Below are 21,872 nucleotides of genomic sequence, written 5' to 3'. Positions count from 1 at the left end.
CACTGTGGGTATGTATACATCTCTCTTCTTCACGTATGTACTTTACTTGATTTTATTGAATTTATTTTGGAGTATAATCTTTTTAAATTTTTTATTATGGTAAAATGCACATAAAATTTACCATGTTAACCATTTCAAAAATGCCTTCACAACATTGTACAACATCACCATCATCTATCACCAAAACTTTTTGCATTTTGTAAAACTGAAACCTGATTAAATAACAATTTCCAATTCTTTCTACCTCATGGGCCCTAACAATCATTTACTCTATATATACCAATTTTTTAATACTTATTTTGTATATACTTTCTGAAGATTATCATGGTAAGTAGAATAAACTAGAATCAGAAAGACAAATATTGTAGGTATTCTCTCCTGAAATGTTGATGGTTTAAGGCATAAAAGTAGAAAGGGGAATATGTGGGGAAAAGAAGGATCCACAGAAGGTGGAAATGGGGAACAAGAGGGCAATGCAGAATTTAGTATGATACGCATGTGAAAAATGTTATAATAAAACCCATTATTTTGTACAATTAATATATGCTACTAGAAAAAAATTACTTTATGATTTTTACAACCATCTCCCCAAAGCAGAACTACATGACATTTGAAGATAAGTTTGTTTGGCTAATTTTAAATAGTGTAATGTCTGTAAAGTTCCCCCATATTATAAAATTCATCATAACATATATATATATATGTAATATATATCAGTATATATCAGAATTTCCTTCTTTCAATGCTAAATAATATTCCACATTTATGTATATATACATATTCAGAACACATATTACTAGCCCATTCACCCACAGGTTGGCATTGGTCTAGCTACCATGTTTTAGCTATTATGAATAAAAACCTCTATGAATATGAGTTTTTTGGTATCTGCTTATGGTCTTACTTCCAATTCCATAGGATATGTATCCAAATGTCAAATTGCTAGCTAATGTAGTGATTCTATTTTTATTGGGGGAGGGGGGCAGGGCAGGGCAGGCCATGCTGTTTTTCATAGCGGTTACACTGTTATATTCCTACCAACAGTGCATGAGGGTTGCAATTTCTCTTCATCTTCACCAACACATAGCATTTCCTGTTTCATTTGATTATAGCCGTCCAAATGGCTCTGGGCTTGTATCCCGTTGTAGCACTGACTTGCATTTACCCTAGTAACTAGCCATGCTAAGCTTCCTTTCTTGCACTTTGCTCTCACTTGTACATCTTCCTTGTAGAAATGTCTGTGCAAGTCTTTTGCACATTTTTTAATTGGTTGTTTGAACTTGTATTGTTGTATTCTAGAAGTTCTCTCTGTATTCTATATTGATACATACACTTCTTAAAAAGTCTTTAAATAACATGTGCTTATTTTAAGATACAAAGAGGCGTAAGAGAATATCAGACTCACTCTCCCTACCTAAAAAGAAAAAGCGTTGTTAAGATTTTTGAAATATTTTTTTTCCTTTGTGTCTCATTTCACATAGCGAAGTGCCTGGCTTATGGTAGTTACCATAAAATATCATTTTAATGATTGAAGTATGTATATATTCTTTCACATCTTGACTTTTGCCCCTTTAGTGGATGTAACAAAGATATATTAACCATTATTTTATTAATAATAAAAATATAATGAAGATATTAGTGCATAGGTCTTTGTCTAATTGTAGTTTCTGTAAATGGATATTTTGAACACCTTTAAAGCTTTAAGTACATCACAATAAAGGATTAGATTTTAATGGGACCAGACACCTCTCTTTGTATCCAAAGCAATGAAGATATGAAACAGAGAAGGCAAATGGGGGTCATTTTTTACTGACAAATCTGATATTAGGGAATATGTTCATATATTCAGGAAAATGTGATTCTTACACTGACTTCTAGAACTGAACCCAAGCAAGGGATTCTTAAGATATTGGCAGGCATAGAGTAGAATATGGGCTCTGGATGGAGAATTTGATTCAAGAAAAAAAGAAGAAACAGATGGCTTATGCATGCCCTATTTACCCTTCCAAATTCTGCTGTCAGGAAGCAAAGTTTTTTCCTAAGAAGGAGTGCAGGATCAGGTGCATGTGGGCTTGAAATATCAACTTATTACAGCTCCTTCAAAATGGAAAAGAGAGGGGGAAGGGGTATCTCTTGTCTTTGAGAATTGGCGTATTCATTATTTTTCTCATTGTCGTGACGAAATACCTGATCAAAACCAAGTTAAGATGGAGGAGGGTCTATTTTGGCTCAAAGTTTGGGGATATAATCGACCTTGGTGGGGAGGGCCTGATAGCAGAAGCATGAGGGGGTGGCTCACATTTCATCCACGATGAAGAAGCAGAGACAAATGCCAATTCTCCTGTCTTCTCCTTCATTCTTTTTTACTAAAACTCTAACTCTAGTCCATGCAATGGTGCTCACATTCTTCCCTCCATGGTTAATGCAGGCAAAACACCCATGCCCATTAAATAAATGAATAAAAATTTAAACACCACTGCTGCTACTACTACTACTACTACTTACTAAGACAGACAGACAGACAGGCAGACAGACAGACAGACAGACACACACACACACACACACACACACACACACACACATGAGATTTAACCCAGAACTTTGGGTATACTAGTCATGTGCACTATCCCTGAGCATATTACACCCCAGCCCTACTTTAAATTTTAATCGATAATACCTGATATGTAATTATTTAAATTTATTACTTTTGTTCATTAATGGCATGGAACAGTTGAACATCTTCCATATTTACAATTCCACATGGAGTCATTTGTTCGTATTTCTGGAACCCCGAGCACTTATCTTATACATTTTTATGATTTCTTCATATAATAAAAAGTATCTTTCATTTTATTTTCTGTGAAAATTTTGACAGTCCAACTGCCTTTTTACATTAGTATTATATAGAACGAGTCTATGTGATCGTATCTAGTCTTTGTGCTTTGATTTACTGCCTGCAAGCTTAGGAATTTCTTCTCCTAAAAGGTGCCTAATAGATAAGCATTTTTGTTTTATTCTATTTTTTTCAAGTATCATTTATTTTTATCTCCTTAATCAAGTGCTGTTCATGGAGTTTTGGGCATGGTGTGGGTAAGAACTCTTGTCTCCTTTGTATCTACAGGCTTTCTCACATCAGATAAGCAAATAGAAAGACCTAGAACTTGGAAAGAAATACAAAATCAAGTGACTTTGGTTTTCTTAATTTGAAAGGAAAAGATATTTTCCCTTTATGATTAGTAGGCTAAAATATGATTTATCTTAAAATTAAAATAAGAAATTTCGGTATAAACTTCCATAATGTAAGAGGGAAAATGTCAACCTACTTTTAATGAATGCAAATATACTCAGAAAAGAGTGAACTCACATGTCCTATATAAAATTTGTTAAATTTAAAATTAAATTTTAAGCTGATTAAATATCAGGTAGATTCATTTCAATGTAAATTGATTTTTGAAACTTGTTAAATTTCTATTATTTGGAGTCTCAGTCACAATCAGGGTTTCACTGGAGATGAGAAGGTGAAAAACAGAGTTAATAAGGACGATAGGAAAGGAAGAAAGATAATAGAAGCAAAAAGGGAGAGGAGGAACAGAAAACAATCAATAGGGAAGAATAAGGGTGTTTGAAAGAAGATGAATTAAAGAGTTGGAAGGATGAGGGATAAGAAGGAGGAGAAAACTGGCCATGGTGGTTCACTCTTTTAATCCCAGCACTCCAGAGGCAGAGGCAGTTGGATCTCTGAGTTCAAGGCCAGCCTGGTCTACAGAGTGAGTTCCAGAACAGCCAGGGCTACACAGAGGGACCTGTCTTGGGGGCGGAGAGGAGGAGAAAGAGAATCAGAAACTGATTCAGAATCATTCAGAATGGGGTCAAGTGCCATAGTGTGAACTTGTGAAGAAAAAAAGAAAGAAAAGAAAAATTGGCTCACATTTTATAAGTGCTTCCACTGCACCCAGCGCTTTTCTAAGCTCTTCTCCAATATTAGTTCATTTAGTGTTATCTTTCTTGATGTACAGTGACACGTTAGTGTCAACGTTTACTTTGTTGGTATTGTTAGCACAACCATTATTTACTATTGGTGTTGTTATTGTGTGTGGATGTACATGATTGGGGGCATACATATCACGACACTTAGGTGGAGATCAGAGGACAATGATGTTTCTCCTTCCACCTTTTCCTGCTGGGCCATCTGGCTGGCCCTCAACCTTTTCAATAACTCTAATACTCATAAGAAGCAGGCTCAACCCAGCACTTGTGGGAATCAGTCACATTGCTATCCAAGTACCTACAAAACTAGGAACAACAACATGTGGACTCCTTGGAAAAATGGAAGACAAAATCTTGCACCCTCTGCTCTTCATGTGAATTCTGGAAGGTGGAACTCTAGGGCCAACTCATTTGGCCTCCTGTGCTTCATGGTTTCTAAGTTCCTGATGCAACAAGGCCCCTGGGACACAGGCCTAATGCACTATGTTCCTTCTATGAAATGTCAAGTCTGCATTTATTGCAGTAATTATCTACTACACATATACAGACTGAGCATTGATTTGGAGATCACACACTGTAATCTATCTGGTATATCCACTGGGCCAAATAACACTATCAATTTTTCACAATGTTTTAAAGCCAAATTTGCTGCTTAGATACTTAAAGGTGTCTTGTAGTCTGATAAATAGTTGACTCCATATGTTAGGACAGTCAATAATATTCTTCTAATGGAAGAGATGGAAAAAATGAAAATGTGCAGCTTTATTGTAATTAAAGAAACTCAGCTGAGGATGTAGCTTGGCAGTAGGATGTTTGCCTAGCAGGCTTGAGGCCATGAGTTCAATGCTTACTGCTGCATGAAGAAAAGGAAATACAAATTAAATCATCATTGTTTGCTTATTATGATTTCAAAAATGAGAAAAAGTGATTATATGTAGTGTTGCACAAGATGCAGAAATTTTCGACATGTTGGTACATGTACATTGCATTTATAGGACTAATCTTGAAGTGTGCATATGTTTATATGTGTGCATGTACATGTGTGTGTAAGTGTGTTTGTGTGTATGTGTGTGTATGGTTTTATTTATTTCCCTGTTTTAGAACTAATTTTGAAAGAATAATTAGACTAATGTGCCAAATAGAGTCAGAATATTTTCACTGTAGTAAAAATGTAAGACTTTCAATTTCTATTACCAGAGGTCTGACTAAATAAAATAAAGTATTGCTGTATCACAGACTACTACACACAACTTGAAGGATTTACATATATGTGGGAAGGAAGCAAATGGTAGAAAACAAGAATAGTACTATTCTTTAAACCTTTTTTAAAATGTATTTTCTGCCTCCTGATGCTCCCTACTAGGCAAAGAGAACTCAGTCACACCATCAGCTTTTCTGCACCACTTTATTCACTTCCTTGTGAAACTGTGGTGACTTACTTAATTGGAGAAATTTTTGAGACAAAGTTTCACTGTGTCACCTTGGCTGGCCTGGAACTTGCTGTGTAGACCAGGTTAACCTCGTACTTACAGAGATACACCTGCCTCTGCCTTCTGAGTCCTGGGATTAAGGGTGCGCACCACCACACCCAGCATTTATAATTGGAAAATTGAGGAAGAATAAATAATTGATGGTTGTCTCAGCTCTGTCTCTTTTTATCCTTGAAACTGGAACAGGAATACTCACTCATTTCTCTTCCTCCTCGCTGTCTTCGGTGCTGATACTATGATGGGAGAGTTGAATGATTCCAAGGCTCACTTAGTGGCCACCTTTAGCATTCACGCTAGTCTATGTTTAACTCATCTCTATCATTACTAAAAAGAATTCCTTTGACTTTTATGTTATTCTTTTATCACACTTGTCAGTTAATTCAGAATTCTGGATAAGGTAGAAGACTGCTATTTAGCAGGTCTTTTTTGACCATGCAGGTATATATGCCTTGAAAATTGATCAGAAAAACACAGTTAGATTCCTAATGGCACCTTTCTACTTCACTCTCTACTTCTGTAAATTCTAGACTTCTGTTTAACTTATTTAAAAAGAAAAGCTTGTGTTATTTTAGAATCAACAGATGGAAATCAATATTGATATTTCATTCTGAATACAAGGAGAATGAAATGTAATAGTGAAATGCTCCAATATTAGTAAGTCTCTCTATATTATATTGTTTATGGCTCTCAGGACATTAAAAAGAAATAGGTGCTGTCATTCACTCCTAGCTGCCTCGGATCTTGTGATACATGGTAATAAAAGAATGAATGTATTTCATCATTGACTAGTTGTGTGACATGGAAAAGCTGTTCTCCTTCCTCTTAAATTTTTGGTTGGAAGCCTAACCTTTAGCAGCCGAGCCATCTCTCCAGCCCTCTCCTCCAGTCTGGGCCTCAATTTCCTCATTATTAAGGAAGTTTCCTTCAGATACTTTCTAATGTCCGAAGGCTGATGCTTAGTGTACACCCAGCAAATAGCAGCTGTTATCAGATTGTTAAGCATCTTCTTGCTCTTTTCTTGGGAGTCTCATTCCTAAGCACAGCCCTTTAGCTCATGGCTGGTGGGACCATGAATGCTTCAGAATTGGGAATCTGAACTACAAGGTGACTTTTATGAATCACTAGAGCCAAGGAATTATATATTTGGAATCTGTGAAAAAAGGAAGAGAGAAATATAGAGAAGAATGAAATATATATAATTGGGGAAGATAAACTTAAAGAAAATAATTCTGGCTTTTGAATTACTAGTTTTGGTCATTTTGGAAGGCTAGCCTCATTCCCATCCTTAGTTTCAAAACAATCACATGTCCTAATTATAAATCATCCTTTTTGGCTTAACGTAAATGGAATAGGTTTCCTTGTCATCTAAGAATCTACTCTACAATATACACCTCTGTCCATAGAAATGATCTTGTCTTGCCCATTGAGTCTGCATTCTAGAACTGCACAAAACAAAATACCTGTGATTTTAATTTTACCCAGTTGGTGCTTAGTGTGTACAATAACTTTGTTCCCACCCTATAGTCACCCAAGGTGAGACTTAGCTCTGCCTTCCTATTCTAACTACCATGTGCAAGCATGTGCACCACTCCCTGATGCTCTAGAATAACCCTGCCAGATGTTCGACTTGGGCTGTCATCCTGCTGCACCTCTATCAAAGGTGTGACAGAAAGATAGGGGTTTCTGAGACCCAAGATTGCTGAGAAATTGTCCTGAGGCCTAAAAGGGATGAAGAAAGAGATCTGGAGGGCAACTGTATCAGAGAAGCAACGTAAGCTTTGTCTGGATGGTGAATGCTGTTAGCCATAGAGAACGGAATAAGCCTAAGGGCTTGGGAATGCAATTCTTTTTTGAAAGACTGGTTTGTGAGAGAAAATGCTATCAGTAATTTAAAAAGGAGAATCATCGCAAGCTCTGAGCCAGATGGTTTTGCAATTGAAAATTTTTTTTAACTTGCAAACGGTTGCCTTGATCTTCGCTGTCAAATTTATTATTTGATAAGCAATTTACTTTTCTTAAAGTAAAATCAGTTCCTTGGGTACCAAGTTCTACCTTTCAGCTAAGATGTAAAATTAGAGTGCTCTCTCCTCAATGTTGAGCCAGATGATTTTAAAACTAAGAAGGTATTTTAGGCAGAGCCAGGCGGATCTCTGTGAGTTCGAGGCCAGCCTGGGCTACCAAGTGAGTCCCAGGAAAGGCGCAAAGCTACACAGAGAAACCCTGTCTCGAAAAACCAAAAAAAAAAAAAAAAAAAAAAAAAAAAGAAGGTATTTTAATTCTGAGGCTCTTTTTTTTCACACATGTGTCAGTCTTGGGCTTAAGTGGAACCCCACCTCGTTATTCTGGATAAATAAACAAAGATAAACCTCTCTGGCTTTTTCCTGTTTTTATTGTGAATGTCTGTTCCTGGTTTTCATCATTTAACTATAAACAGAGCTAAAATATACTGTTAGCTACTAAAAATGAATTTGTTTTCAGATAGAGGGATGTGATTATTGTAGAGGAAGATGCATAAAGTTCATTAACAGCCTTGCAAACTTCCTCTGCAGAATACACAAAGGTTTACAAAGTACAGGTGCAGAATTTATCACTGAAAACACATGATACTTTTTATTTCTGGTAGCAAAAATCTAGACATACGAACTGACCTACTCTGGTGATGGGATGGCCAAACACCCTAATTGTCGTGCTAGAAACCCCATCCAAAGACTGAGAGATCTGGATGCAGAGATCCATGGCTAGGCCCCAGGTGGAGCTCTGGGAGTCCAATTAGCGAGAAAGAGGAGGGTTTATATGAGCGAGAATTGTTGAGACCAAGGTTGGATAAAGCACAGGGACAAATAGCCAAACAAATGGAAACTCATGAACTATGAACCAATGGCTGAGGGGTCCCCAACTGGATCAGGCCCTCTGAATGGGTGAGACAGTTGATTGGCTTGATCTGTTTGGGAGGCATCCAGACAGTGGGACCAGGTCCTGTGCTCATTGCATGAGTTGGCTGTTTGAAACCTGGGGCCTATGCAGGGTCACTTGGCTCGGCCTGGGAGGAGGGGACTGGACCTGCCTGGACTGAGTCTACCAGGTTGATCTCAGTCCTCAGGGGAGGCTTTGCCCTGGAGGAGGTGGGAATGGGGTTTGGGCTAGGGGAAAGTGAGGGGGGCGGGAGGGGGGAGAACAAGGGAATCCATGGCTGATATGTAGAACTGAATTGTACTGCAAAATTTAAAAAAAAAAAAAAATCTAGACATAACCCAGACATTAATAAAGGAAAATCTGAATACACTAAGATCTGAATTTTTATGGGACTTGAGGAAGTCTCTGTGTTATTAACAGTTAAAAATCCTATGGGGAAACAGTATTTTTTTTTTATTTTTACTTAAAATGAAAACCACTTAGCCTACATGTGATATGTGCAGATGCATACACAGAGGGTAAATATGCAAACAGTTTACACTGATTGTCTGTGTAATGGTTTTCTTTTTAAAACGTGATTACACTTGTTCATGGGCAGCATGTTTGTGATCACTGAAGGTCAGCCTGGGGGAGTCAGTGCTCTCCCAGGTGTGGTACTGGGGACTGAACTCAGGTTCTCAGGTTTGGCGACAGGTACATTTATTGGCTGAGTCATCTAATGAATCTCTGATGTTCTTAAATGTACCTCTGGATTGCTTGGTTTATTTAAAAAGAACATGTGTGACTTCCATAATAGAAGTTCAATATCACATAAAAATCAGTGTAACACAGTAGAAGCAAAACCTAAAAATGGGAGCTATGTAATGAATCCTCCCACATACTTACGTATCTGTTGTTAACTTCTTTCAGCTCTTCTCTTAAACTGGTTGATGTTTACAGGAACTGCTTGTCACCTTTGTGGCTAGAGAGCTGCATGTCATACGACAATTTTGTAACAATGAAATACTGAACTTTATTTTTCACTATCTCACATCTTCGTTTACCTTTCTCCATTTTTAATTTCCCATTTCTTTATGCAGATAGAGACTACATCGTGGAATTAAATCTTCTAGTACCTCTTAAAAGAGCTTAAGGGAAAGAAAAAAAGAACTGCAAGCCTGGAGGTTGTTTCAGGTAAAAGATTTTCAGGGTTTCACATTTCAGTAGCTCCAAAATGATCCCCACAGATCAGCCTCAGGAGAAACCGGAAACGAACAAAAATTTTACCTAACTAGTATAACAATATAGTTGTTGTGTACCAAAGGCAGGATAGCACCACATTCATTTGCTATAGTGCACTTAATAACAAAAGGTGCTTGCGTGTGTGTGTGTGTGTGTGTGTGTGTGTGTGTGTGTGTTTCACAAGTGCATGTTCACACACTTATGCCTGAGTAAAAGGGGATATCTTAGCTGCAAGCTGCATTGTGTCATGCCAGTCAGCTGTCAAGTTAATCAGGGGAAATAATGCGATCATTTCTACCCAGGGAGGAAACACATGAAAATGAGATTAAATAGGGCTAGGAGTGACCAACTGCTGTTTCCTAAGGAAGTTTCCACTTTCCTGCCCTGATATCGTTATAGTTTTCTGTTTGTCTGTTTTTTTTTTTTTTTTTGTTTCGTTTTGTTTTTACTTGTTCTAATACATGTCTTGGTGTTTCAATGGATTTAAAAATCTAGGTTTAACACAAAACTTGAATTTATGTTTGGTCAGTTACATTTGTACTTTAGGGCTGCTTTAAACTTAAAAAAAAATTCATTATCATGAGATCCCAGGAGTCAGTCTTATCTAGGAGTCTAACAGCCCGCAGCCAAGCTCTAGATACTCACTGGGAAATCTCATCCTTTAGAGTGAAGATTCATTGTGATTTCTTTCTTTTTCTTTCTTTCTTTCTTTCTTTCTTTCTTTCTTTCTTTCTTTCTTTCTTTCTCTTTCTTTTTTCTTTCTTTCTTTCTTTCTTTCCTTTCTTCCTTCCTTCTTTCCTCCCTCCCTCCTTTTGTCCCTCCTTCCCTCCATCCTTCCTTCCTTCTTTCTTTCTTTTTTTCGAGACAGGGCCTAAGTATGTAGCTGGCTATCCTGGAACTCACTATATAGACCAGGCTGGCCTCAAACTCACAGAGATCTGCCTGCCTGTGCTTCCTGAGAGCTGGAATTAAAGGCCACTGTGCCCAACCTAATTGCAAGTATTACTGCAGTGGTTCTCAACCTTCCTAATGCTGCAACCCTTTAATGCAGTTCCTCATGTTGTGGTGACCCCCAAACCATAAAATTAAGCTACTTCATAACTGTAATTTTGCTACTGTTTTGAGTCATAATGTACATATCTGATATACGGAATATATGAGACCCCCCCAGGGGTCATGACCCACAGGTTGAGAACTGCTATCTTAATGGGTAAATTCTCACTCTATGTAGGAGACCTTTACAAAGCAGCCTTAAAGGGACTCATCCCGACTTGTCCTTTACTGCCTGAATAAGTCTAAGACATTCTGGTTCTGCTTTTCACCCATCTGTAGAAGTCACCGCAGGCCTTGGTGACTTACACTCTTACGCTATTCTTATTCTTGGAGTTCAATACATTCGAATGTGAAGGTGACTTCAAGCCCAGGGTGTTTTCAATCACTGATCAATAAGGTGAAACAGCTGTAAACAGATAGATCATTTAACTATTTACTTGGAGAATTGGTTTTTATTCCCGATAGAAATAAAGAAAGTGCTATGGGACTTTTTCATCCAAGGCTGAGCAGAGATGTGAGTAAATTTTTTAGATTTGTGTTTATTATTGTACATGTGTGTGTGCGTGTGCACACATGTGCCACAGGTCATGTATGAAAGTCAGAGGATAATTCTTGAGAGTCAATTCTCTTTTTCCATAGTGGATCCCAGGACTGAACTCAGATCACAAGTGGTTGATTGTACCTGCTGAGTCATCTCACTGCACCTGCTGAGTCATCTCACTGTACCTGCTGAGTCATCTCACTGCACCTGCTGAGTCATCTCACTGTACTTGCTGAGTCATCTCACTGCACCTGCTGAGTCATCTCACTGTACCTGCTGAGTCATCTCACTGCACCTGCTGAGTCATCTCACTGTACCTGCTGAGACATCTCACTGCACCTGCTGAGTCATCTCACTGTACCTGCTGAGTCATCTCATTGCACCTGCTGAGTCATCTCACTGTACCTGCTGAGTCATCTTACACTGGTTAGGTTTTGTTGTTGTTGTTGTTGCTGCTGCTGCTGCTGCTGTTTTAAGACAAGATTTGTGTATGTATCCCTGGCTGTCCTGGAATTCACTCTGTATGTAGACCAGGCTAGCCTCAAACCACTTGCCTCTGCCTCCCGATGCTGGGATTAAAGGTGTGCACCGCTTTTGATGAATAAGATAAGCCTCAGCCCCGCCTAAAGGTTCTAAGAAAAAGAGGTAAGGAAAAGGATTGTTGATAATAATAACTATTTATTGAGCACATAATGTGGCCATAATTGTGACTAAACCTTTTGAAGACGATCTGGATAAAAATCTTCCCCACAGATATAAGGCCTGCACTAAAGAGCTCATGGCTTTGGGGGTGAGGAGACTAAGGTTGGAAAACTGGGAGCCGTGTCTTGCTAGACCCCCGTCAAGTTACAGAGAAATGTTGTGTTACTAACATGCTTAGTCCCTCCAAACCCCAGTCAGTGGCTGCAGTCTTTGTGGAAGCCTTGGAGGGGTTATTAGTGACTTTTTAAAAGGGAGCTAAACAAGCTACATGCTTACTCCCTCTCTCAAGGTTCCCCTCTCTTGTCACAATTAACATTCTGGGCTAGAAAACTCATTTCTGGTGGGGGCCTCTCCTGCGCACTGCTGAGCAGTGCCCTTGGTCTTTGCCCACTAAAAGCCACTGCACTCTGGCCTTCAAGTAAAGCCTAACGTTCATCAAAATTTAACTTCAAAAGGATAATACCTGTTACAGAAAATGTAGCAGCCTGGGCTGAACTCACCCAGGAGGGTAGCTGTTAAGTAATCTACAGCCAACAAAAGTTCATTTGTGGGGGCAGTGTGTGTGTGTGTGTGTGTGTGCACGTGTGCGTGTGCACGCACATCTCATTATATGGCTTCCTAATTGTAGTGAGGTGCAAGGGCTAAACAAATAAATTAGATGGCTGGGGAAGGGGTCTCTAGTGATTAAAACCGATTTGCTGCAGTTCTTCTCAGATTGAAATTGCAAAGTGGGAAGTGACCATCAGCCCCCTGGCTGTGAAGTGTGATTCTCGATTACATCCTCATTTGCCTCAGTGATAAACATAAAAACCAGGGTGACAGCCAGATGCTCTTCAGCAGTAGTAGCTAATGATCAACAGTGTCCCGGCTTCTCCTACTCTTATACTTAGAAATGACCACCATTGCTTTCACACCACTGTTTCCATTTATTAGCAATAACAGAGGAAATACCAATAGCACCAATTAAAAATGAATCCACATGACGTGTTTTATCCTTACAGCTGTAATAACTAGTAACTAACACGAATTGGAAAGCACTTCATAAATTTAAAAAGTGCTGTACATATACATTATAGTTATCATCATTAATAAATTAGCCCGATTCTCCTAGTTCAAAAGGCACGTAAGGTCAGTTACATGGGCTTCAGTGGGGCAAAATGATCACAACCTACAATGTAGCAATGGTTCACATGTGTTGTCAACAAGTTTTACCCCATGCAATCCTGCAGAGCTGAAGTTACACACCCTTCAAAATATGGGAGAATGAAGCTAAAAGACAAGACAGTTTTTTTTTTTTAGATTTTATGCCTTTTAAAACAGACTCCTACCTCTTTTATATTAACTTTTAAATAGATAATATAATTAATCAAACTTCTAAGTTGTACACAACAAACTTAAAATGTCTTATTTATGGTAACAGTAAATTTTATTACTTTCTATGAGCTGATATTCCGGATAGCATTTCAAAGCAATCTGCAAATTCAAAGAGGTCAGATTGGTACAATTTTGTGCTTGCATACCCTCAGGGACTTTCTTCGGTATTCATTCCAGAACTGTTACTAGAAAAAAGCAGCTTTATCCATTCCCTTGCCAGCAGGAATCTTGGCAAGAGACAGCCCTTGGCTGACCATAAATAAAATTCCTTGAATCACCAGCATCTTGATTTAAGAAAGAAATTTTACTGTGTCTTTCATACACAAAAGCTGATTAACAATGGTTTAAAAAAAAAAACACTATTTCACTTTTCCACAGGTGTACAAAAGGAAATATAATGGGCTTACATTCAACAATAAAGCTTAAAGTTCACTCTAGGTAATAGTTGCATTAACATTCACATACACAAGCACAGAGTAAGTATATCTCAGGAGTCTTATAATAGCATACAGCATACATATGGGAGATTGATTCAGGTAACATCATAGGTGTTAGTAAGGTTAGCAATTCAGAGTGTTATAGAAAAGGAAAACTAAACAAGGCGAAGGTGTAGGCTAGCACACCAAGACAATCACAGGATCAGAGGAATGAAAAATCTGCTCACTGTATGTATGAGAAAACGATATTTTTCTTCAGTTTCTGGGTCTTGATAGAGTGGGTTAGAGAAGGTTGTGTAATCAAAGTGCACATCATTTTTCTTAGAAAAGAGAGAGAGAAAGATCCTTTTATTTAGTAATTAATACATGCAAGAGGCAGCCCCAGAGTGACCTGAAAGAGTAAAGCTGTGATTGGCAGGTGGCCGGTATAGTATAATACAGATGTTCCAGGCAATTCTCTTAAAGCACTTCTGTAGCAGCAATGATCATTTTAAATGGCTGTAGACTGGATTCTTTTGAGGGGAGTTGGGGGAATTGTATTCATATTTCTTTAAAGATTGATAGCTATAGACTTTCTCTTTTTTAATAAATCTATCAAACAACAAACAGCATAAAGTGAGGTGTTGGGTTTTTTTCTTTTGCTTTTGCATATGTGTTGTCGGACAAGGATGTGTCCTTTTCATAAACATTGTGTGCAAAAGAATTTTTAATAGCGTGAGCACAAGGACATGTATAGGAAACACATCAGATCTGCTTCTGTTGCCCTGGCTGACTCTCTGTCAGACACTTGAACTTCTGGCTTGTGTGCATAAAGCAGGTTTCCAGTATAGTGGTACTACAGCCAACAGACTTGAGGGACCCCTAAAGCTTCGTCAGTGGGGGTGGTTTTGTCAGCTAGAAGATAACCACCACACCTCAAGTTAAGAAATTGAGAAAGTCTGGTCCCTTTCAGTTTCACATTTCCCCCTCCCAATGTCTCTGTATCTTTGTTTCCCGGCCCTTCTTGCGTCAACTAGTCTAACCTGGACCCACCCCAACCAATATCAGGCTCTTGAACACTCATGGTAGCTACACATACCCAGTGACGGCAAACACCCAAGCTGCTCAACCTGAATACCTTTCAGCCTGCCCTGCAAATGTCATCAAGATGCCTGAAGCACAGGGCAGAGAGTCCAACTCTCACTGGCGGGGCTGGGAAGGCTCTCCTTTGCGGCGGAGGAGAAAGGAAACTTGGGTCTGCTTTTTAGGTTCTGAAAACAAGCCAGAGCGGAGAGAAAGAGTTAACACCAGACTTAGGAAAGCTTTTTTTTTTTAAAGACAAAACCTGTTAAATGTGATCAAGACAGACACAGGGAACTTTCTGCAGATTTCTGAGGTCTCTAAGAGGGCTCATGTCATAGGAGAAAGGAGCAGGGAGTTGCTACATGGGAGAGATTTGCCATTATTACAAAAATTGGCTAAGTGGCTTGTTTCCGTTTGGTGGCCTCACTGGTCACTGTTGTCGGTTGTACTGTTCCCTTTCTCTTTTTTCTCCTGGGTCTTGTTACCCTTCTTCTTTTTCTTCTTTTTCTTGGTCTCCTCCTTTTTGCCGAAAGTTATAAAGTCGCTTTTGTCAATTTGGTTGTTAGCAGGCTCCTGCCGGATGGAGATGATTGCAGGAGATCCTGGGATAATGAATTTGTCTGGCAACTCACCGGGACCGGACTGTTTGGGGTTGCCTGGTCCGTATTTAAAGGTCCAGCTGTTGCTGTTGACCCCAGCACCCACTGGAGGGGACACCTCTCCTGCCTCAGGTTCTGAAAGACAAAACACCACACATCAACAACAGTGAATGTATGCCTTCCCTTACAACACACACAAGTGGGACAAACTGCCCTCAAGCCTGAGGGGGAAGCCAGTGTCTGGAAACAATTAGCAGGGCAGATTTTCTTACCACAGGGCCCACAAATCTAGTTTTCTAACAACATGATTTTAACTCTTTGTGAAGAATTTCCTAAATAAGACAGCTGTGGGTAGCTTGCCTGGGAACAAGACAGGAAGTATACAGGCTTAAAGCAGAAAAGGCTACTTTCAGTGTATGGATTATTATCATTTATTTTCACAATTTTTTGTTTTGTTTTGTTTTGTTTTTGGAGACAGGGTTTCTCTGTGCAGCCCTGGCTGTCCTAGAATTAACTCTGTAGGACCAGGATGACCTCAGACTCAGAGAACTACCTGCCTCTGCCTCCTGAGTGCTGGGATTAAAGGCATGCATCACCACCGCCTAGCTAATTTTTACTCTTAATTCTGCCAAACTAAAGATGAACTGTTTAAACTAATTACTTGTCTTAATTCTATGGACAGAACAGAAGTGAGATGGAAAGAAATGGGGTACAGAAACTACTCCATAATAGAAGAGGATGGATTTCTGTTGTAGGCTGAATCAATTTGTTTGGATAAAATATTGCAAGTCAATTTCATTTCCAAACTGAGCCTCCTTCCCCAGAGTGGTCACAGGCTATATACCAAGGCATATGCGGAGGAAGTACTGTGGAACTAGAAAGAAGAAAATTATTCATTTTATTGGAGAAGGTTATATGGGGTTCTAGAGGTAAAGTGACATCAGCACCGAGCCCACAGATGATCGTGTAGCCACAGGGAGCTCCAGTGCAAAGCTTCTCCAAGAGTCAACCAAGTTGGAAGATACTCCATAAGATGTCATAGTGACTTTAGAAGGGAAGCCATAGCTGGAGAGGAAGAGCGATGGTCTACCCAAAAAAGTGACCCCTTGGGCCAGAACACTGGAACCTTTTGACACCACAAGAGGGTTTGCGCATCTGTCTCCACTTTTTGGTAGACTCACAGAAAGTTCAGTCAAACAACTTGTTATGTTCATTTGCATCTTCGGATTGTTCGTTCACATCTGGTATTTCCATGTCTTTCTTCTTACAATTTCTGTGGTGTCCCTGAGCACTACTGTTTTGAACATTGCCTACACCAAGTTCTCTAGACTATTTCCCAAACCAAGGGTCACATTTCAATTCCTATCCTATCAAACCCCTCAGAAGCATGTCACTTCCTTCTTGAAACAGTGACTCATGAGTTCTTTGTCATACGGGAGAAGAGTAAACCCCACAGGATCTTAGTGTAGGATTAGGCTCTTGTAACATGACGGCTCAAAAAGAGAGAAAACAGCTTGACAGCGTGCGCATTTCATACATACATAGAAACACCAAGGGAATGGACAGTTTCTAAAGAAATGGTTTTAAATTAGATTTCACAGCATTCAGTGAAGAGCGGTGAATTCTAGACAAGTGATAAGACAAAGGAATGAACTTGTTAGTCCCCAAGGACAGCAGTTTAAATGGCAGATGGCAACTGGTTGGTACAGGTTGTTACTATAGATTCAAGTCCAAGCCTAGCGCAAAGTTAGCTGTCCTCTAACGGTTATTATTTATTCTCCCCAGTGTGCGTACGAACCTTTTTTGTTTGCTTTTGCAAATCTGTGTTCTACTTTTAGAAAAGCAAAACAGGAGTCAGAGATTTTCTTTTCCTCTTGCCTTCCGTGTTTCACAGAGGTGTCACCAGGCACGGCAGTCGGCATTCTCTTGACCTCTCTTTTTGCCGTTGACCAGCTTCTTTTGCATGGCCCTCCTCACCCATATGTGTGAGGGATTTGGCCTGCGACTTTCTTTATTATCCCTACGCCCTCCTTTCAGAGTCTCAGCCCTGTTTGAGGGCATAAATGACCATCTAAATAGGATAATAAGTTGAACATGGTGGCATATAATCCCAACGTTCAGAAGGCTGAAGCAGAAGGTTGGAGAAGTTCAAAGACAGCCTGGGCTACATAACAAGTTCAAGGACAGCCTTGAACCACCTCAAAAAATAAAATATAAACCTACAAATAAATATACTAATGAGATATAGATTTGTATTTAAGGTTCCTGTCCCTCTGTGCTGTAATCTCCTATATCCAACTGCCTCTCTGATGCCTCTAATAGCAAATTTCATAGGAATTATGAACTGAAGAAATCTGAAATCAAATTTTGATTCCTTCTAGTCCTATCTAAATCTTTCCAGTCCCATCACATGAGAGATCTCATTGATCTTGTTGTTCAAGCCAGGAAATGCAGTGCTATCCTTTGTTTTTTTCTATATTGTTCACTCTGTTTACAATACATTGCCAAGACTTACTATTTATGCCTCCTAAGTATATCTGACTCTGTTTTCTCCCCATGTTCGTTTTTTTCAGGACATCATAATCTCCTCTACAAACCAGAGCAATAGCTTCTTCTCCCCTTGCTTCACTGCTTCCTCTTGGCCTCTCTCTAGTCGCCCACATAGTAGCCAAATTATCCTTATTCTTTAAAGTCCTCCAGCTTTAAAAATGGAAGTAAAATTCTTTAAAATAGAAATCAGATGAGATCACTCCCCCATCTAAAATTATCCAAGAACTTTCTACTGTCTTGAGGGGTGCAGGGAAAGAAACTCTTTTACTATTGTACGTAAGAACTGTGAATAAATTGTAATATGATGTCCTTATTCTCTATAAATCTCCCCCCCACTGCTGTATTCCAGACTCACAGACGTCCTTTCAGTTCCTCAAACAATCCCTGGGGTTGTTGTGTCTCAAGATCTTGAGAACATTAGGTAGATCCTAAAGGTGTAAGATTTTCACTAAGCCTTGGGAAAATAAGAGGTTTTTTATTTTCTTCTCAACACACAACTTCTCCAAGATTCTAGCCAGAAGACATATCATAAAATGTAACATAAAAGTGACTTTAGAAATGAAGCCAGAATATCTCAGATGATCTCTTTTCCATTCTTCTTTTTTAAATTATCTTTTTATGTGTATTTTGCCTACATGTACATCTGTGTGTCATGTGTGTGCATGGTGCCCGAGGAGGCCAAAAGAGGTTATTGGATCCCCTGTAACTATAATTACAGATGATTGAGTGAGCTGCCATGTGGATGCTGGGAATCTGATCCTCTCATGTGGTCTTTAGGAAGAGCAGCTGCTCCTCTTAACCACTGATCTATCTCTCCAGCCCTTCCCTCCATTTTTATCATGATCCCCATTCTCCTAGTCTGTGCTTAATGTTACCTCTTCAGAGAAGTGGCACCCAACATGGAGCCTGAATTTCCACATAAAGCCTGAGAAAGATGAAAAAAAAAATGAATCTTGCTCCGAAGAGGTACTGCTGTGCAGCAGAGCCCTTGAGCAGCCAGCAAGTTTAATAGAAATAGAAAGTGAAGTAAAAACACCAACAGTACAGGCACCAACTTCCTAGAGCTGGGGAGGTTAAACACAGCTCTTGGGCAGGTCCATGTGCTTAATGCTTGGCTCTCAAGGACCCAAGGAGGGGGCAGACCCAATTGCCAAAGTGACATGGCAGCGGACCTAATTGCTACTTAGTAGTTTAAGGTTTGGCTCAGACAGTCAGACAATGCTACAGGTGCACAACAAAACAGGTCTACCAGGGGGAAAAAAACTTTAAATAGGTTACAGTGTGCCTAGGTACTTAAGGAAAAAAAATGGGCATAGACAGTCATAGGAAAAAACAAATAGTTTAAAAATAATTAAGTAAAGTCTTTAAAGAAAGAGTAAAATAATAGAAAAAGAATAAGCCACATAAAGATGGGAAATACACAGGGAGTCTGGATCCTGTATGGTGTTTTGTTGACTTTGAATTTTGTGAATGCTGATGAGCAAATAGCAGCTGCTGAGAGACATGGGATTGTAAAAGGAATTGCTGAATTAAACCATCCTAGATACTTTAGGGATTTCTTAACTTTAAAATGGAATTCAGAAAATGTATTGTGTTGGGAGAGAGGTTATGCTTTTGTTTCTACAGGAAATGAAAGACTGTGGATTCCTTCAAAATTAATAGAGACCAGATTTGATTGGGGGAGACCCCCTGAAAATCTTGGCTAAAGACATAAAGAAATAAACCTAGAAAAACTACAAGACAGGTGACATATATGCTGATCCCTTGGCATGGGAACAGCTGTAAGACTGGATGAAACATGACAAATCTTGTTGGTTATGGAATCCTCATGACTTATTATTATATGCCATCCTTTCATATGGCATTGGATAGAGATTTGGTTATACAGTCCAAACAAACTTATAAAGTTGACAGATGTCTTTTTACCTGCTCAAACATAAAACAAAAATTTTGGGCTGTCTTGTGTACAATGCACAGTTCATACTTGTGTTAATGCAGATATGTATGTTACCTTTGAAAGTTTGTGTGTTTTCAGAGCAAGAGGACCAGACACCAATGAAAATGTATGGCCCAGGTGATCCATCCTTTCAGAGTGCCTCTGTTGCAGTTTCTTCAAAGTTCTGTGTTCAGAAAAACTTCAAGGCTGTTAGTTGAGACAGTCTAGCCTCTAGCCAGGACTTCAAATAAGCCTCACACTTTCTCATTACACAGAGACTGGACAACAAATGTTATAGCTAGTTTTCTTAGGACTTGACCATTATCTCAATATTCTCACGGCCCCATAGGGATTTTTTCACCTCCAGACAATAGGAAGCAGTCTAGAGAACAAAACGCCCACATTCCCAAGAGGTGGAGTGGCTGGTTTTTGGTCATTCAGTGGGTTATGAATATTTGTCATCATTTACTGTGGATACAGGAATATAGGATAAAAAGATAACTATTCATCTCGAATATTATACATTGGTACAGATTTTTGTATATTGACACAAATTTAAGGTTATTTTTGTTATACTGTATATGTTTCTACTCTTGTTTAAGGTATTGTACTTATGCAGCTCATTTAAAAATGTAATATAAAGTTCTAGTCATTGAAAGCTATTATTACAAACTGTTTAGGATAATTTAAACATGCAAGTTAATAGTCATCTATAACAACAAACTTGTAGTCATGTTAGGTATGTTTTCAAGGTTAAACATATATTTTAGATCGATAGGTGATCTTCCAATACTCCAGAGACTACAGAATATGGTATTTAAGATGTTTAATAGCCTAAGGATTTTCATGACAGTGAGACATGTCTGTTCCTGGCAGCACCAATCTACTTCATAAAAGGATGATGGGAGTTGAAGAATATGGAGTTCACTTTCATTGTGGCAAATATAGTCATTTGGACAAGAAACTGCCCTTGCCTCCACTGCTGAAATATACTGTACAAATTGGACAAGCAGGACACAAAGGAAAAAGACTGCTGAACTTTGCCAAGACAAGATGCAACAGTCTTTCAAAATTCCTGCTTCACAGAAAAGTTTGTCAGATATTCTAGGTCCGTAGGCCAAAGATGGATGCCCCAATGTTGCAGAGAAATCTCCAACAGGGTGGCTGTTCAGGCAGCTAACTACTTCTGTCATTTCTATAGTTTTGGAAGTTGTTTGTTCTGCACTTCCTGTTTACTCAGTTAACATTATATCTTTCTTGGGTCTCTGATGGAGTTGAAGATGAGATAGTTACAATTATAGTTTTCCTAGTCACCAAATTCAGAAAAGAAACTTACATAAGAGATGTAAAGTTTATAAGGTTGAAACCATAAAAGCTTAAATTGTTTATCAAGAAATGTTTTGAGGTCTAAAAAGATAATTTGGGGTTGGTAATACAAGTTAAGATAGAAAGTAAACTAGGTACACAACTTTGGACTCATCAAGCAAGATAGGGTAGATAATGGAGTATTTTCTCTGAATTCGTCAAATGCAAATGAACTGTATATTGTAAAAGTAATTCTTACCTGATAATTATTCTTACTGTATATAGTCTTACTGCATTAAAGCTAAAGCTTTTTATTTAGACAAAAAGGGAGAAATGTTGTGAAATGTTTAATTGTGCAAACATGTGTTGCATTTGTTTTTGTTGCAGAATATTTATTAACTATTTAAAGATGTGTTGCATTTGTTTGATTATGTGAAGCTGTGTTGCTGTTTTACCTTGCCTGCCTAAGGCACCTGGTTGATCTAATAAAGAGCTGAACAGTCTATAGTGAGGGAGGAGGTATAGGAGGGACTTCCAGGAAGGGAGAGTAAAAAGGCTCAGGAAGAAAGAAAAAGAGATGCCAGGGAGACACCAGGGGCCAGCCAGACACAGAGGAAGCAGGAAAGAAGGATATATAGAATAAAAGAAAGGTAAAAAGCCTGAGGTAAAACATAGATGAATACAAACAGGTTAAATTAAGTT

The 21,872-nt window shown here is 38.8% G+C and overlaps 1 protein-coding gene and 1 long non-coding RNA gene across 2 annotated transcripts in view; one reads left to right on the top strand and one right to left on the bottom strand.

Annotated features, from left to right (window-relative positions):
• LOC131895935 (uncharacterized) overlaps positions 1-14,325 on the top strand; it is a 28,397-nt gene extending 14,072 nt beyond the window's left edge. The window contains exons 4-5 of the long non-coding RNA XR_009375324.1: positions 9,470-9,563; positions 11,304-14,325. This is a non-coding gene — a long non-coding RNA (uncharacterized LOC131895935). The remainder of the gene's footprint in view (positions 1-9,469; positions 9,564-11,303) is intronic.
• Pcdhac2 (protocadherin alpha subfamily C, 2) overlaps positions 12,855-21,872 on the bottom strand; it is a 49,294-nt gene continuing 40,276 nt past the window's right edge. Inside the window, exon 4 of the mRNA XM_059246483.1 lies at positions 12,855-15,514. Within this exon, the coding sequence (XP_059102466.1) occupies positions 15,204-15,514 (311 nt within the window). The 3' untranslated portion in view covers positions 12,855-15,203. The remainder of the gene's footprint in view (positions 15,515-21,872) is intronic.

The sequence above is a fragment of the Peromyscus eremicus genome, chromosome 19 (genome assembly GCF_949786415.1).
Source record: "Peromyscus eremicus chromosome 19, PerEre_H2_v1, whole genome shotgun sequence".
Taxonomy (NCBI): Eukaryota; Metazoa; Chordata; class Mammalia; order Rodentia; family Cricetidae; genus Peromyscus; species Peromyscus eremicus.
This window is presented reverse-complemented; position numbering and strand designations above follow the sequence as displayed.